This window comes from Myotis lucifugus, unplaced genomic scaffold (genome assembly GCF_000147115.1).
Source record: "Myotis lucifugus unplaced genomic scaffold, Myoluc2.0 scaffold_23, whole genome shotgun sequence".
In the NCBI taxonomy this organism is placed as follows: Eukaryota; Metazoa; Chordata; class Mammalia; order Chiroptera; family Vespertilionidae; genus Myotis; species Myotis lucifugus.
Genome location: NW_005871071.1, coordinates 6,744,763 through 6,759,691, shown reverse-complemented (window position 1 = coordinate 6,759,691; position 14,929 = coordinate 6,744,763). Strand labels below are relative to the sequence as shown.

Sequence of the window (14,929 nt, the reverse complement as noted above, 5' to 3'; positions counted from 1 at the left end):
TTGTAAAGAGAGTCCTACTATATCGAATCTTATTTTCTGTTTGTTCTACTTTCCTGCTGATCATACAGTAGTTGTTTCCTTAACTGTTTAACAGCCCAATATGGCCTCAGATTTGTGGAATAGAAAATAGAAGTGTAGCCCTAACTGGTTTGGCTCAGTGGATAGAGCGTCAGCCTGCAGACTCAAGGGTCTCAGGTTCGATCCGGTCAAGGGCATGTACCCTGGTTGCGGGCACATCCCCAGTAGGGAGTGTGCAGGAGGCAGCTGATCGATGTTTCTAACTCTCTATCCCTCTCCCTTCCTCCCTGTAAAAAATCAATAAAATATATTTAAAAAAAGAAAATAGAAGTGTAAGCAACTGCCATCCTAGCATACCATGGAGTCCAAGATATTAAATAATTGAAGACTAGACACAGTCTAAAAAATGGCCAAGCTCAATTTAGTTCAAACAGTAGTTTTTTTCCTCAGGTATTCTAGAGAAATTCTTAGCTAGACTAATTCTTTTTTTTTTTTTTAATATATTTTTTACTAGAGCCCTGGTGGACGAATTCATGCATGGGTGGGGTCTGGCCAGCCCACCCCGATGGGGGCTGATTGGGCTGGGCTGGTGGGGGGAAGGGGCCGAGGGAGCTTGGCCACTGGCCCCGCCCCCGATCGGGGCTGGGCCGGCCCAAGGGGGGGGGGAGCTGCCGGAGCTTGGCCGACCCGCCCCCAATGAAGATGAGGGAGCCGGTCGGGGGCAGGGCCACCCAGGGGGAGGGGCCGCGGGCAGTTGGCTGGACGGCCCTGCCCCTGATCAGAGTAGGGGGGCTGATCAGGGGCGGAGCTGGCCAGGGGAAGGGACTGTGGGCCGATCGCAGTGGTGGAGGCCCATTGGAGGCAGGGCTGGCCGAGGGGAGGGGTTGCAGGAGGTTGGCTCGCTGGCTCTACCCAATTGGGCTGGTTTGCTGGCCAGAGTGGGCGTCATAGCAAGCGGTCGTTCTGGTCATTACAGCGTTCCGATTGCTGGCTTTTTATATATATACATTATTATAATCTTCACCCAAGGATATGTTATTGATTTTTAAAGAGAAAGGAAGGGGGAGAGAGAGAAACATCAATATGAGAAACACTGATTGGTTGCCTCTCGTACACACCCTGATTGGGGATCAAACCCACAACCAAGGTAAGTGCACTAATTCAGGAATTGACCCTGTAACTTTCTGGTGTACAGGATGATGCTCCAGCCAACTGAGCCACCCAGCCAGGGCAACACTCAACATTATTAGTAACCAAGGACTTGCAAATTAAAGCAATGAAGAACTTCTTCACATTCATGAGTCTGGCAAAATAAAATAACCTAATCAACTAAATGTTAGCAAAGTTTTAAAAATGGGGACTCTTATACTTCTACTAGAGGCCCGGTGCACGAAATCCATGTATGGGTAGGGTCCCTAGGCCTGGCCAGTGATCAGGGCCAATCGGGGCCATCTGGCTGCCACCTGGAGCCTCCCTTCACCAGCTGCCAGCCAGGGCCTTCCTTCGTTCCATGCTGACCCCTAGTGGTCAGTGCACGTCGTAGTGAGTGATAGAACTCCCAGTCTCCTGGTTGAACTCCCCCAGGGACACTTTGCATATTAGCCATATATATATATATATATATATATATATATATATATATATATATATATATAGATTAGTGCACAAAATTCGTGTGGGGGGGGGTCCCCTCAGCCCAGCCTGCACCTTCTCCAATCCGGGACCCCTTGGGGGATGTCCAACTGCTGGTTTAGGCCCGATCGACATCCCTCTCGCAATCTGGGACCGCTGGCTCCTAACCGTTCGCCTGCCTGCCTGCCTGATCGCCCCTAACCCCTCTGCCTGCCTGATTGCCCCTAACTACTCCCCGGCCGGCCTGATTGCCCCTAACTGCTCCCCTGCCAGCCTGATCACCCCTAACTGCTCCCCTGCTGACCTGGTCACCCCCTAACTGCCTCTGCCTTGGCCCCTCACCTGGGACCCAGGTTTCCCTCCCTCTGGCCAGCCGCAGGACTGGGAACCTGGAACAGCCACAGGCCCAAGGAACTGCGGGCGGCTTCGCCTGGGCCGGCCGCAGCTGCAGGCGCCCCAGACCGTGGGCGGCTTCTCCCAGGCCGGCCACAGCCGCCTGGGACCAGGGGTGGCTTCACCCAGGCCTGGCTTTGTCAGGAAGGACATCTGGTCTAATTAGGATATTACCCTTTTATTAGTATAGATAGGGAGTGTAAAATACACTACTACTTTGGTCAACACATGGGCAGTATCTATAAAGTTGAAAATATACCTACCCTTTGATCCAGCAATTCTACTTCTGGATATAGACATCCTAGAAAAATGCTCACAATTGTACATAAGTTGGTACATATAAGAACGTTGCATCATTATTTGTAAAGAACTGGAAGCTACCTAAATGCCCAATAACAGTAAAATGGACAATGTATAACCTATTCATATAACAGAATAATATACAACCATTAGAAGGGATAAACTAGACATTACATGTACCAACATGTATAAATCTCCTAAATCTAAAGTTTAACAAAAATAAAAACAAGGCCCATAAAAAGATGTACATAATTCCATATATATAAAAATAGAAATACCAAGAAAACTATTATATATTATAAACATGGTGGGGCAAAAGTAGGTTTAGTTATTAGTACACAAAACACAAAATTTATTCTTATGTTATTATTTATTAGTTATTGTATTATTTTCCATACGAACAACTATAGACCTACTTTTGCCCCACCCTATATACTCTATGTGACAATACTATAAAAGCATGCAAAGGAACAGTAAAGACTAAAGTAGTGTTGTCTGCAGAAGTGGAAAGTAAAATGGAATTTTGATGGGATACATAGGAGGGTTCAATTTTATTTGTAATTTTTTATTCCTTAAGCTGGGTAGTAGGTACATGTATGTCTGCTATATTATGATCTATCAACTTTTATATATCTGAAATCCATACCAAAAACACAATTACCAAATAACTCCAATTATATACATTAATTTCAAAATGTTATGTACTTGCAGTCAAATAGTGCAATTTAAATTCTTCATTTTTAAAAAATATATTTTATTGATTTTTTACAGAGAGGAAGGGATAGAGAGTTAGAAACATCAATGAGAGAGAAACATTGATCAGCTGCCTCCTGCACACCCCCTACTGGGAAGTGTGCCCGCAACCAAGGTACATGCCCTTGACTGGAATCGAACCTGGGACCTTTCAGTCCACAGGCCGATGCTCTATCCACTGAGCCAAACCAGTTAGGGCTAAATTCTTCACTTTTATTCCCATCTTTGCTAAAATATTTTCCCCAAAGCAACAGAATCTGTTGAATTAAATGAATCCATCACATATATCTAATTCAATGCAACTGTTGTTTTGAATCAATTAAAACCTAATACAACTGTTGATGTTTTCAGATGATGCTACAAAAAAATCTGAAAAAGAAATCTAAAGAAAATATTATTAGGACATTCTCTATTACAAAGCTTGAGCATTTATATTGTGAGTAAAATATATCAATCTACTGTCTATCCCTTAACATGATGATCAATTTCGTTGATACATTCATGATAGGTTTCTATGGTTTTTATTGAAAAGTACCCATCACAGCCCTAGCCGGTTTGTGGATACAGCATCAGCACGCAGACTGAAGGGTCCTGGGTTAGATTCTGGTCAAGGGCATGTACCATGGTTGCAAGGGCATGTACTCTGGCCCAATGGCAGAGCACGTGCAGGATACAATCAATCAATGTGTCTCATATCAATGTTTCTCTCCCCCCATCCTTTCCACTCTCTCTAAAAATCAATGGAAAAATATCCTCGGGTTAGGATTAAAAAAAAAAGGAATACCCACCACAAAAATCTATTTAATTTCATTAGTGACTTTTCCAATCTACTAAAGATCTATTCAGACTAATGTCTCTGCACTTTGTCAAAATACAATGTATACAACTGATTTGTGAAATAACCTATCCTAAGGTTATTACATACACATTTGGCAACAAATAAAATTCTTCTAGGTTTTATAGCATTTGAAGGTATGGTATAATTTTTTTAAGGTAACACATTTTCTAGTGACGTTAACATTTTTACTTAACGTAACACCTATCATCTGAGATCTTACAAATATACATATACTTGCCCCAGAATACCAAAGACCCTTCTCCCAGTTTTGTAATTTGGCAAGTCAACACCTACTCTACCACTTATTAGCCTTATGACCTTTGGTTGTCTGTTCCTTATATAAATAATAAGGGGAAAACAGTGAAGTAATTCATAGAGATTTCTTGAGAGTACTATATGCAATTGACATATGTAAAGAATTAAGAGCAATGGCCACAACTAAATGTTAATGTTACCTAATATGATGAAAATTTGTCTAAAGTCTATTACTCTTCTTAGTCAAAAGTACCTTCTGGGTATTGAGTAAGGTCAATTATACTCAAGACAAGGAAGACCATTGATTCACATACTAAAGGGCAATTTACAGCCCTATATTTCTAGACTAGTTAATGCTTCCCCAGTCTCCTCCTCATAGTAATAGTCTGTTTCTCAAGGTAACTTTCCTTCTATCATTCCCATTCCCAATTGTCAGAGGAAAGTAGGTAAGCAAGCCTACTAAATTTCATTTTGTACGTATTTTTCAATCAATGAACTCTGGGCTCACGGTTGTTCTATTCCTGAAAACGGCTTAACTCAAAAGCTTTTCTTCTTTTTTCTTTCCACAAAGAGCTGGGTTACCAAAGGTTGAAGTTTCCAGAAGTCTGGCAGCTGGATAGTTGAGGTATTACATTATTAACATGTTTTAATGATGCAAAGATGGACAAATTGTGTTTCACAGACTTTAATCCTAGTATTGCTCCTCAGGTTAAGCAGAGGAAAAATTATCAGCAGCCTTTTACAGTCAGAGAGTTTAAAAGTGATGTTCACAAAGGAATGTGACTTGGAAAAGATGCTTAGATGAAGAGCTAAGTCTACCAACTTCAAAGAATTATTTACCTCCATACACCTAAATTTCTTTTTTTTTTTTAATATATTTTATTGATTTTTTACAGAGAGGAAGGGAGAGAGAGAGAGAGTTAGAAACATCGATGAGAGAGAAACATCGATCAGCCGCCTCCTGCACATCTCCTACTGGGGATGTGCCCGCAACCCAGGTACATGCCCTTGACCGGAATCGAACCTGGGACCCTTGAGTCCGCAGGCCGACGCTCTATCCACTGAGCCAAACCGGTTTCGGCAATACACCTAAATTTCTTTAACAAGGTTCTAAAACACTTCAATGGTCAGGAAGCTAATCACACATTCCCCAAAAAGATCAGACCAATTCTCTATATCCAAGATGAACTGACCCAAGGGTCAACAAAATATTAAAAGTACTAATTTAATTCAAGTTAGAACCAGTCATTTTTTATAAAGATAAACTAGAATATGTCTAATTCTCCAAGTCAAACATTTCACTCATATTCAACTAATCTAATAATTTCAACAGTGACACACATAAGTTCTTTTATATAAATTCACATAAATGACTCAGTTCAAATCCCCATAGACAGCCATAAGATGCCCATATCCTAAACTAATCTTAACCTCTCTGAATTTTGCCTCCAGGTGCCAAACTTAAAACAGGCATTTAAGGAGCAGTCACTTAAAATAAAAAAATTATAACCGCCCTGGCTGGTGTGGCTCAGTTGGAGCGTCATCCCATATACCAAAAAATGGCAGGTTTGATTCCTAGGCAAGGCACATACCCAGGTTGCAGATTTGAACCCTGGTCGGGGCATGTGTGGGAGGCAACGGATTGATGTTTCTCTTCTCTCTCACATCGATGTTTCTCTTTCTCTTTCTCCCTTCTCCTCTCAAAAACCAATTTTAAAAAATTATAACAGATATAGTTATATCAGTAATCATCAATGGTTACTACGAAAACTATTATGTGAATGTATGACAGTGAACTTCACAACTGAAAGATCAGGTGGCTGACAACATGAACCTAATGGTCAACCTTACATCAAAAAAAGGAAAACAGCCCTAGCTGGTTTGACTCAGTGGATAGAGCATCGGCCTGCAAACCAAAGGGTCCCGGGTTCCATTCCGGTCAAGGGCACATACCTCTGTTACAAACTACTCCCTAGCCCAGGCCCTGGCAACCAATCGATGTGTTTCTCTTACATGGATGTTTCTCTGTCTTTCCCTCTCTCTTCCACTCTCTCTAGAAATCAATGGAAAAATATTCTTGGGTGAGGATTTAAAAAAAAAAAAAGGAAAATAACCAGACATGTGCCTCAAAGTACACAGCACTACCTGTGAAGTATTCTTGCCAAAATATCAAACTAGAATCTGACTGAGTCTCCAGAATAACCACTAGTTAACAGGAAATACAGAGGAGAAAAGGACATGTTACATGACACTACATGGATGCAGTCAACAAAATTCAAACTGTGGGAATTTCTAAAGGGCAAATGATCTAGATTTTGTTCATTAAATAAATGGTAAATGACAAGACAAAAAAAGACGTATTTATCAACAAATGTTGTGTGGAATTCTTTGGATCCTGATTCAACAAACTTACTGAAAAAAAAAACATAAGACAATCAGAGAAATATGCTGAATATTTAATGATATTAAAGAATTATTCATTGTTTAGATGTGTTAATAATACTTCGGATGTGTTAAGAGTCCTTATCTTCTTAGAGATACATGCAATGAACTATTTATAGATGAAATATATCTAGGATTTGCTTTTGAATTACAGTTGATCCCCTTATCTGCAGCTTTGCTTTCATTTCAGATACCCAAGGTCAATCGTGATCAGAAAATACTAAATAGAAAATTCAAAAAATAAACAATTCATAAGTTTTAAATTGCATGCCATTCTGAGTAGCATGCTGAAATTGCTCAACATCCTGCTCCATCCTTTCCAGGACTTGAATCATCCCTTCGTCCATCATATCCATACTGTATATGCCACCTGCCCGTTAGTCGTAGCCTTCTCAGTTATCAGACTGTGTGTGTGTGTGTGTGTGGGGGGGAGGGGGGGGGACCGACCATATTCACATAATCTTTATAACAGTACATTGTTATAATGTTCTATTGTATTAGTTATTATTGTTAATCTCTTACTGTGCCTAATTTATAAATTAAACTTTATCATAGATGTATGTATAGGAAAAAACATAGCAGAGAGTTCAGTACTATTCACAGTATCAGGCATCTAGTGGGGGTCGTGAACACATCCCTGGAGGATAAGAGGAAATTACTATATCCAGTGAAGGGGAAGTGGGAAGGATAATAGAAAAAACAAAATTCATGTTTCCAACTGTTGAAACTGATCATGGGTATGGTGATTAATTTTACTATTTTATCTTTGTATATTTGAAATCTCCCATATTAGAATGTTACCGAGAGAGAATATCATAGCACTAGATCAAAAATATCTACCATTAGTAGAGTTCTCACACAAATTTTACAGGTGCTTGATTCAATAGATCTTTACTTAAAAATCAAAAGCTAAAATGCACATTTTAGCCGTAGCTGGTTTGGTTCAGTGGATAGAGAGTCAGCCTGCAAACTAAAGGGTACCGGGTTCAATTCCGGTCAAGGGCACATGCCCGGGTTGCAGGCTTGATTCTCCAGTAAGGGACATGCAGAAGGCAGCCAATCAATTATTCTCTTTCATCATTGATGTTTCTATCTCTCTCTCTCTCTCCCTCTCCTTTATAAAAAATAAATAAATATGCCAAAACCGGTTTGGCTCAGTGGATAGAGCGTCAGCCTGCGGACTGAAAGGTCCCAGGTTCGATTCCGGTCAAGGTCATGTACCTGGGTTGCGGGCACATCCCCAGTAGGAGATGTGCAGGAGGCAGCTGATCGATGTTTCTCTCTCATCGATGTTTCTAACTCTCTATCTCTCTCCCTTCCTCTCTGTAAAAAATTAATAAAATATATTAAAAAAAGAAAATAAATATAATAAAATGCACATTTTAAGTATTGCCTTAAGTATTACATTTGCACATATTAAATTATGACTTCAACTATTACATGTTTTCATTTTGTCTGGTTCTTATTATTGACATTTGCCAACACACACAGGCACACACATTACTCCACAAAAGTAACCAAGTTTTGAATATTCTAACTCCTAAACATCTCAACCTGTTTCTTCTTTTTTAAAAAAATATATATATATATATATATTTTATTGATATTTTACAGAGAGGAAGGGGAAGGGATAGAGAGTTAGAAACATTGATGAGAGAGAAACATCGATCAGCTGCCTCCTGCACATTCCCTACTGGGTATGTGCCCGCAACCAAGGTACATGCCCTTGACCGGAATCGAACCTGGGACCCTTGAGTCTGCAGGCCGACGCTCTATCCACTGAGCCAAACCGGTTAGAGCAACCTGTTTCTTCTTTTCTTCAATTCAAGCTCTCAATATTTTGGTCAGTTTTGCTATAGACTCCTATTTATGGGTCTCTCTTTTCAGTTTTAGCATACCAATTTATCCTATATGTTGTTTCCGTAAATGGACCCTCAATATCTCCAGAATAAAATCCAAACTCCTTTGCATGACATACACTGCCCTCAAAAATCTATCTGGTCCTTGCCTATTTTAATAGCACTCTCATCAGTACTCCGTATCATCCCATACTCCACTCATTCTAAAATATGTACAAGCATATCTAATTTCACTGTACTTGCCTTACTGCACTCCGCAAATACTGCCTTGTTTGTTTGTTTTTACAAACTGAAGGTAAGACCCTTCAACAGCAAAAGACTATAAGATGATGGCAAGCATTTTTTAGCAATCAAGTATTTTTAAAGTATGTACATTTTTTAGATGTAATGCTATCACATACTCAACAGACTACAGTATAGTGTTAACATAACTTTTATATGCACTGGAAAACCAAAATGTTTGTGTGACTTGCTGTACTGCAATACTCACTTTATTACGGTGGCCTGGAACAGAACCCAAAATATCTCCAAGGTATGCCTGTACAGTACCTATTTACTAGTTCCCAGAATAAATTAAGATGCTCGTCTTTTCTAAAGTTCAGTTCCTTAGAGTAAAATCACCAATTTAATGCCCCTTCTAACTCTAGGTTAATTCTAATTCCTACTAACTCTAGAAGACTCATTTCTACTATCAGCAGCTTTGCAATCCTACTGACATCCTTTTTCCTCTCCCTGATTACCCTATACTTTCACAGAATCTATGCAATAGTATTCTTGTTTTTTGCATATTAAGTATCACTGTGCCTGCAACATAGTAGACACTAAATGTTTGTTTTATGAAGTAATATATGCATCTTCCATTGATGACAAGTAGATCTTTTATAAATAACTAGGATGTAAGCTGTTTGAAAGTGGGAAACTTGTCTAACACATCTATGCCATTCCAGGGCCTATCACCGTGCTTGGAATATATTAAAAACTAAATAAGTGATTGCCAGATGAATAACACAAATATTTCCAGCAGACATAGTAGATAATTTTGTACAAAATTTAAAATTTGATCCTCCTCTAGTTTAAACTTGTATTTATTGGTATTTAATTTGTTTTATATTGTTTTTTTAAATATATTTTTATCAATTTCAGAGAGGAAGGGAGAGGGAGAGAGAGAAACTCAATGATGAGAGAGAATCATCAATCCGTTGCCTCATGCACCCGCCTTACCCTGGATCGAGCCTGCAACCCGGGCATGTGCCCTGACTGGGAATCAAATCATGACCTCCTAGTTCATGCATAAGTGGACGCTCAACCACTGAACCACACCAGTCGGGCTGTTTGTATTGTTTTTTTGGCCAGTTGACTGATTCGTTTTAAAAATGGAGAATTTTTCTGCATGCTTTCTTTTAGTGTCCAAGAAACTAATTACCAGAAGCAAATGCCTTACATAAGAGTTTACAATACGAATTATACAGTGCTGACCTAAAAGTTGAGGAGACTCAACATTTTGTCATTATTGGAGATCCTCCTCAGTTTTAGGTTTCACTAAGGTTTCACTATAATTTACATTGGAATAAAGAAAATCACAACTCAATAACAGTCAGGACTCAAACAATGTAAAGAACAAAATCACACTCAATTTCAAATTTTAAAGTAAGAATTTCTCCCCTTTAGAATCAACAGGACTGCTAACAGCATGTACAACTAAATACTGAGTTCTTACTATGTGCCACGGACAGTGCTCAATGTATGTTTGGGGGATCACATCTATTATTTTTAAGAACATTGGACATAAGTAAATACAAACAGAAGAAACTCAGACCACACCTTAATGTTTGAAGGCTAGGTTTCCAAGTATGTAGATAGCATGACATTAAGAGGTTGGCTGCATTTAAGAACACCTGAGCTAAGACTAAGGAATTACAAACTTTCAGTAGAAAGTCACTAAAAACAAAGTGGTGTGGTTGCTTTAAAAAAAAACACATTAGGAAGCAACGGCTTTGAAGATGATGAATCATCTTATTCCCATTTTCTAACCTATCTAAAAAAAATTTTCAAAATACTGAATGGGTATGTTCAAGTGTATGCTATTTACCATCTAAAAGAGAAACCTAGACACATCACGTAAGAGTCAGTATTAACGGTTTGCTTTTTTCCCCCTTAAACAAAAGGCACTTTGACTCAACTTCCCCCCCCCCACCCCAAAATAGGTTCCCTTAAAATCCATTTAAGTAATAAATTTAAAAATTTAGCGACGGTAAAGAAACTTAAAATACCCTGCTTTTAAAAATTAGGAAAAAGGCAAAATGGCGTTTTTATTGACTGCGTTTCCAAAGAAGGTGGAAAATAGTGGAAGGTGCGCTTTTTGCTCCAAGTACGGCACTTGAATCGGCTTCTGAAGGAAAGTAAACCTGCCGGACTCCAGCAGAGTTGTTTGCCTGAAACCTATCAAGTTCAAGTGCTGGACCAGACATCCATACCTCACTCTTGAAATCCCTGATCTAAATGACTTTCTTTAAAGGAATTTGATTCCTGACCTTAACAACAGCAACAAAAAGCTCTATCAAGACCTGCAATGCACCGCATGCCTCTCTCCATTCTGCACCTTCGGTTGAAAACACGACCAAACCTTCTCCAGGGCACCGGATGCGGTGGTTCGACATTCACCTAGACAACGCATCGCCGCGGTGCCTACAGGAGGGCCCCCAGAAAGCCCCTAGTTCCTGCTCAAGACAATTCCAAGCCAGAGCTGCCGTCGATATCGTCAGATCCCTCCCTCTTGGCTCCAAAAGGGAAATGTACCTGTGGAGCACCCGCTGCGCAGCAAACAGGGCACCGCTCCAACCTCGTGTCCTCTCTCCCTTTTGTGTTCCCTCGCAGTCCTCCCTCCCCGGGCAGAACTTGAGCAGAGCACTTGGCTGCCTGATCGGCCAGTTCCCGGCGCCAGGAGGATCGCGCTCCCGGGAGATGCAGAGCTCGGAGGCTGAGCGCGGCGCCTGGCGCGCAGCAGCCGCGCGGCGCGGCCAGGGGCTCCCCGGCTCGCGCCTCCCCGCCGCGCGGGGCCCTCGCGGGGGCTCCGGCTCAGCATTCCCGCGACGAGCTGTTGCACCAGGTTTGCTACCGGCGCCCTGCCCCTCACCCCGGCATGGACCGCACTCCCGTCCGGCCAGGGCAAGTCCGGAAGTCTCCGGGCAATTCGGGGGGTCCTTCACCCCAGCCAGCGCGGCTCGGCGCACACCCGGGTCTGCTAAACCCTACCCCTTCCCTGCCCACCACCCCCAAGGCCATTTCCCCCGCCGGCCGGGGACTGCGTGGGAGCGGTACCATTCTCCTCACGGGGCGGACTCCGGAAGGGCAGCAACTCCTCCTCCTCCTCCTCCGCGGCCTGTAGCCATCTATCGGGAAGCGTCTCCGGAGTCGGCAGCTGAGGCCGCCGGACAGGGACAGCCCAGGGAAATCTCAGCACTAACTCGGCTCGGGCGCTAGCAGCAGAAGCCGAGTCTTTCATAATTGTGCGACCAACTCCGCCGGGTGACCCGCCACAGGGACGCGCCCGCGCCCGCCTCCGCCTCCGCCGGCGACGGGGCTGGAGACGGACCACGTGAGAGGCGCGTCCTGTGCGTCGCCGCCCGCCGCCCGGGTCACGTGAAGGGCGCGCGCTCCCGCCTTCCAGGCGGCCTCCCTGCGCGCCGCGCACGCACACGCGCTGGGCACGGGTGTCTCAGCCCCCGCCACCCAGGTGGCCCGAGGTGGGTGCGGTGCCGCTCCCCAGATCTCCGTTGGACACCGAGGCAGGACTGGCACGAACTTCTGTCTCTGCTCCGGGTTTGAGCCCGGAGGAAGCAATAGTGGGAGGTGAAGGTTGCAGGCCTCCGGGATCCAATCTGGAGTTGCCGCGTGCGCTCATCTGCATGTCACTGGGCCTGGCCTCTGGCTAAGCTCTCACGCGGCTTCTCCCAGCCCTTGGTGCCTCAGCGAGGACAGAGGCCTTGAACAGTCCTCTCCTCGTCCAGAATGCAGAATCACCTTACCCCCAGACTTGTTCTTCCTCTGGTTTCCCGTTTCTGCCAGCACAAATTATACTCTCGTCTCCAACTCTGGGCACCATCCTGTCCCTCCAAAGATACGGCCCGCAGACACGCATGCCGCACACACCTGAACCAGAGACCGCGGGTTGTTCCCGGGCCCAATACAGGCCTCTCTGTCTTTCCTTTCCCTTTGTTATCACTCCAGTCCAGGTTTGACTATTGGGGATAGTTCACTAAAAGTTGCTTTTCACACATCACATTCCTGCTCCCCCAAAACTTCCAGTTCCTCCACTTCAAGAGTTCCTCCCTCTGCCCTCGCCCCCTGTGACTCGGTTGGTTGAGCTCGCCCTGGGCAATGAAAGGTTACTGTTTGGATTCCCAGTCAGGGCACAAGCCTGGGTTGGGGAATGGGTGTCGTCGTCCCGTCCCGTCCAGTCCCGTCCCGTCCCCGCCCCCCCCCCCCCCAGGGGCATAGGCAGCCAAGGTTTTGCTCTCCCATCAATGTTTCTCCCTCTCCCTTCCTCTCTTTCTAAAAATCAATGAATAAAAAAAAAAAAAGTTCCTCTGCGACCTGACTCTTAACTTTAGTGGGGATATTGAGAAAGCTTAGAGGCCATAAAATATGAACTAAGCCTTGGGGAAGAATTGGAAAGGTTTGTAGAGAAGAAGGGTGTTCCAGATAAGGAGAACACTTAAACAAAGGCGGGGAGGCATAACCCCATCATATCAACCTTTGTAAGTGTATCACTTGGTTTCCAGTAATAAACCCAAACAGCCTCTTCCCTAGGCATAATTTGAGAATGATCCTTAGGTTTTTCTGTACTTAAAACCCTTCAGCATCTCTTGTTCTTAGAACAAATCCAAATAGCTTAGTATCTGATCCCATTTTATTTTTTCAGTCTTATCTCTAATCACTTCTAGTCACCTTTCTACCCCAAATATCTATCATGACTCAACTCATAGGTACCTTCATTCAATATATTTTTTATCAAAGCATTATTTATAACTAGAGGCCGGATGCACGAAATTCATGCAAGAGTAGGCCTTCCTTCCCCCGGGTGCTGGCACCAGCTTCACTCTGGCACCTGGAACCCGGGCTTCCCTCACAGCCCCGGCTTCGTCCAGAAGGTCGTCCAAAAGGACATCCAGTCTAATTAGCATATTATGCTAATTAATAGATCTATAATAATAATAGATAGCCAAGATATGGAAGCAACCTAGGTGTCCATAGATAGATGAATGGATAAAAAAAAGACATGAGATATCCTATATAATAAAAGGGTAATACTGTATGCAAATTGACCAAACAGCGGAATGCCCATGGCCCCTCGCTCTGGCCAGCCTGCCCCCAAAGGCCCCAATTGGGAGCAGGCCGGCTGGACCCCACCAGTGCACAAATTCACTCACAGAAACAGAGATCAAACTGATGGTTGCAGGAGGGGGAGGGAAGCTGGGATGGGTATAAAAGGTAAAGAAGAATATAGTCAATAATCTGAAAAATTTGCATGGTGACAGATAAGTACTGGACTTAGTGAGTTGGTCACATTGTAAGGTATATAAATATGACTCACTATATTGTATATCTGAAACTAATATATTTTACACCAACTATACTTGAATAATAATATAAAGAAACAAAAAATTTTTATAAAACACTAAAATAAAATGTCTTCTTCCACAAAAAAATTTTTTTTTGTTTTACTCTACCCCCAGGTGCGCCTCCTATATGTTCCCTTTGCACACTGTACAGTCCCTGTTATAACATTTACCTACTGCATGCTAATTACCAATTTACTTGCCAATCCCCTCACCTCTTACCACTAAATGTCATAATCTTATCAATCTTATTCACCAGTGTGTCCTACCTTGATAACATATATGAAGGAATCATTCAATATTATTTATCAGAGAAAAAAACAAACCCTCTGATAGGACAGACTCTGAAGCTATAACTTTGTCCTCTTATTCTGGCATGCAGAGTTTCATGTCATATTAAGATAAAATGCTACTTATACCTTGCAGAGAGTTGCAGGAAGCATAGCAGAATGTGGAAGTCTGTGTTCCCATAGTACGTTGTTTAATCAATCAGCCATCCTTTATTCATATTTGCTGAACATCCACTGTTGATCACACAGTGTGCTCTAGGTCACTCCCTTGCATGGTTCAGGCCTTGTGCTACTATTTGTGCCTGTTTCCTGAAACATTTTGTTCCAAAGCTGATCAACTACATTGGCCTATGCTTTTAAGTGTCTGATTCCCTGCTGCATGTGGTATGTAGGAAAAACTATGAGATGTTCTATAAGAAAGTAGAAGTGTGAAGATGGTGATATAGGTAAATGTGGTACTTGCATCCTCCCATAACCACATCAAAATTACAACTAAAATACAGAACAACCATTAGTCAGAACTGCCTGAAA

At 42.6% G+C, this 14,929-nt stretch overlaps 1 protein-coding gene across 10 annotated transcripts in view; it reads right to left on the bottom strand.

Annotated features, from left to right (window-relative positions):
• TRPM7 (transient receptor potential cation channel subfamily M member 7) overlaps positions 1–12,280 on the bottom strand; it is a 120,608-nt gene extending 108,328 nt beyond the window's left edge. For 4 of the 10 annotated variants that reach the window (XM_023751652.1, XM_023751650.1, XM_023751653.1 and 1 more), the window contains exon 1: positions 11,809–12,020. In XM_023751652.1, coding sequence (XP_023607420.1) covers positions 11,809–11,811 — 3 coding nt within the window. In that variant the 5' untranslated portion in view covers positions 11,812–12,020. Of the gene's footprint in view, positions 1–11,808 lie in introns of all 10 variants that reach the window. The other 6 variants (XM_006085969.3, XM_023751655.1, XM_023751656.1 and 3 more) reach the window with 4 other exon arrangements.
• Positions 12,281–14,929: the final 2,649 nt, after the last annotated feature.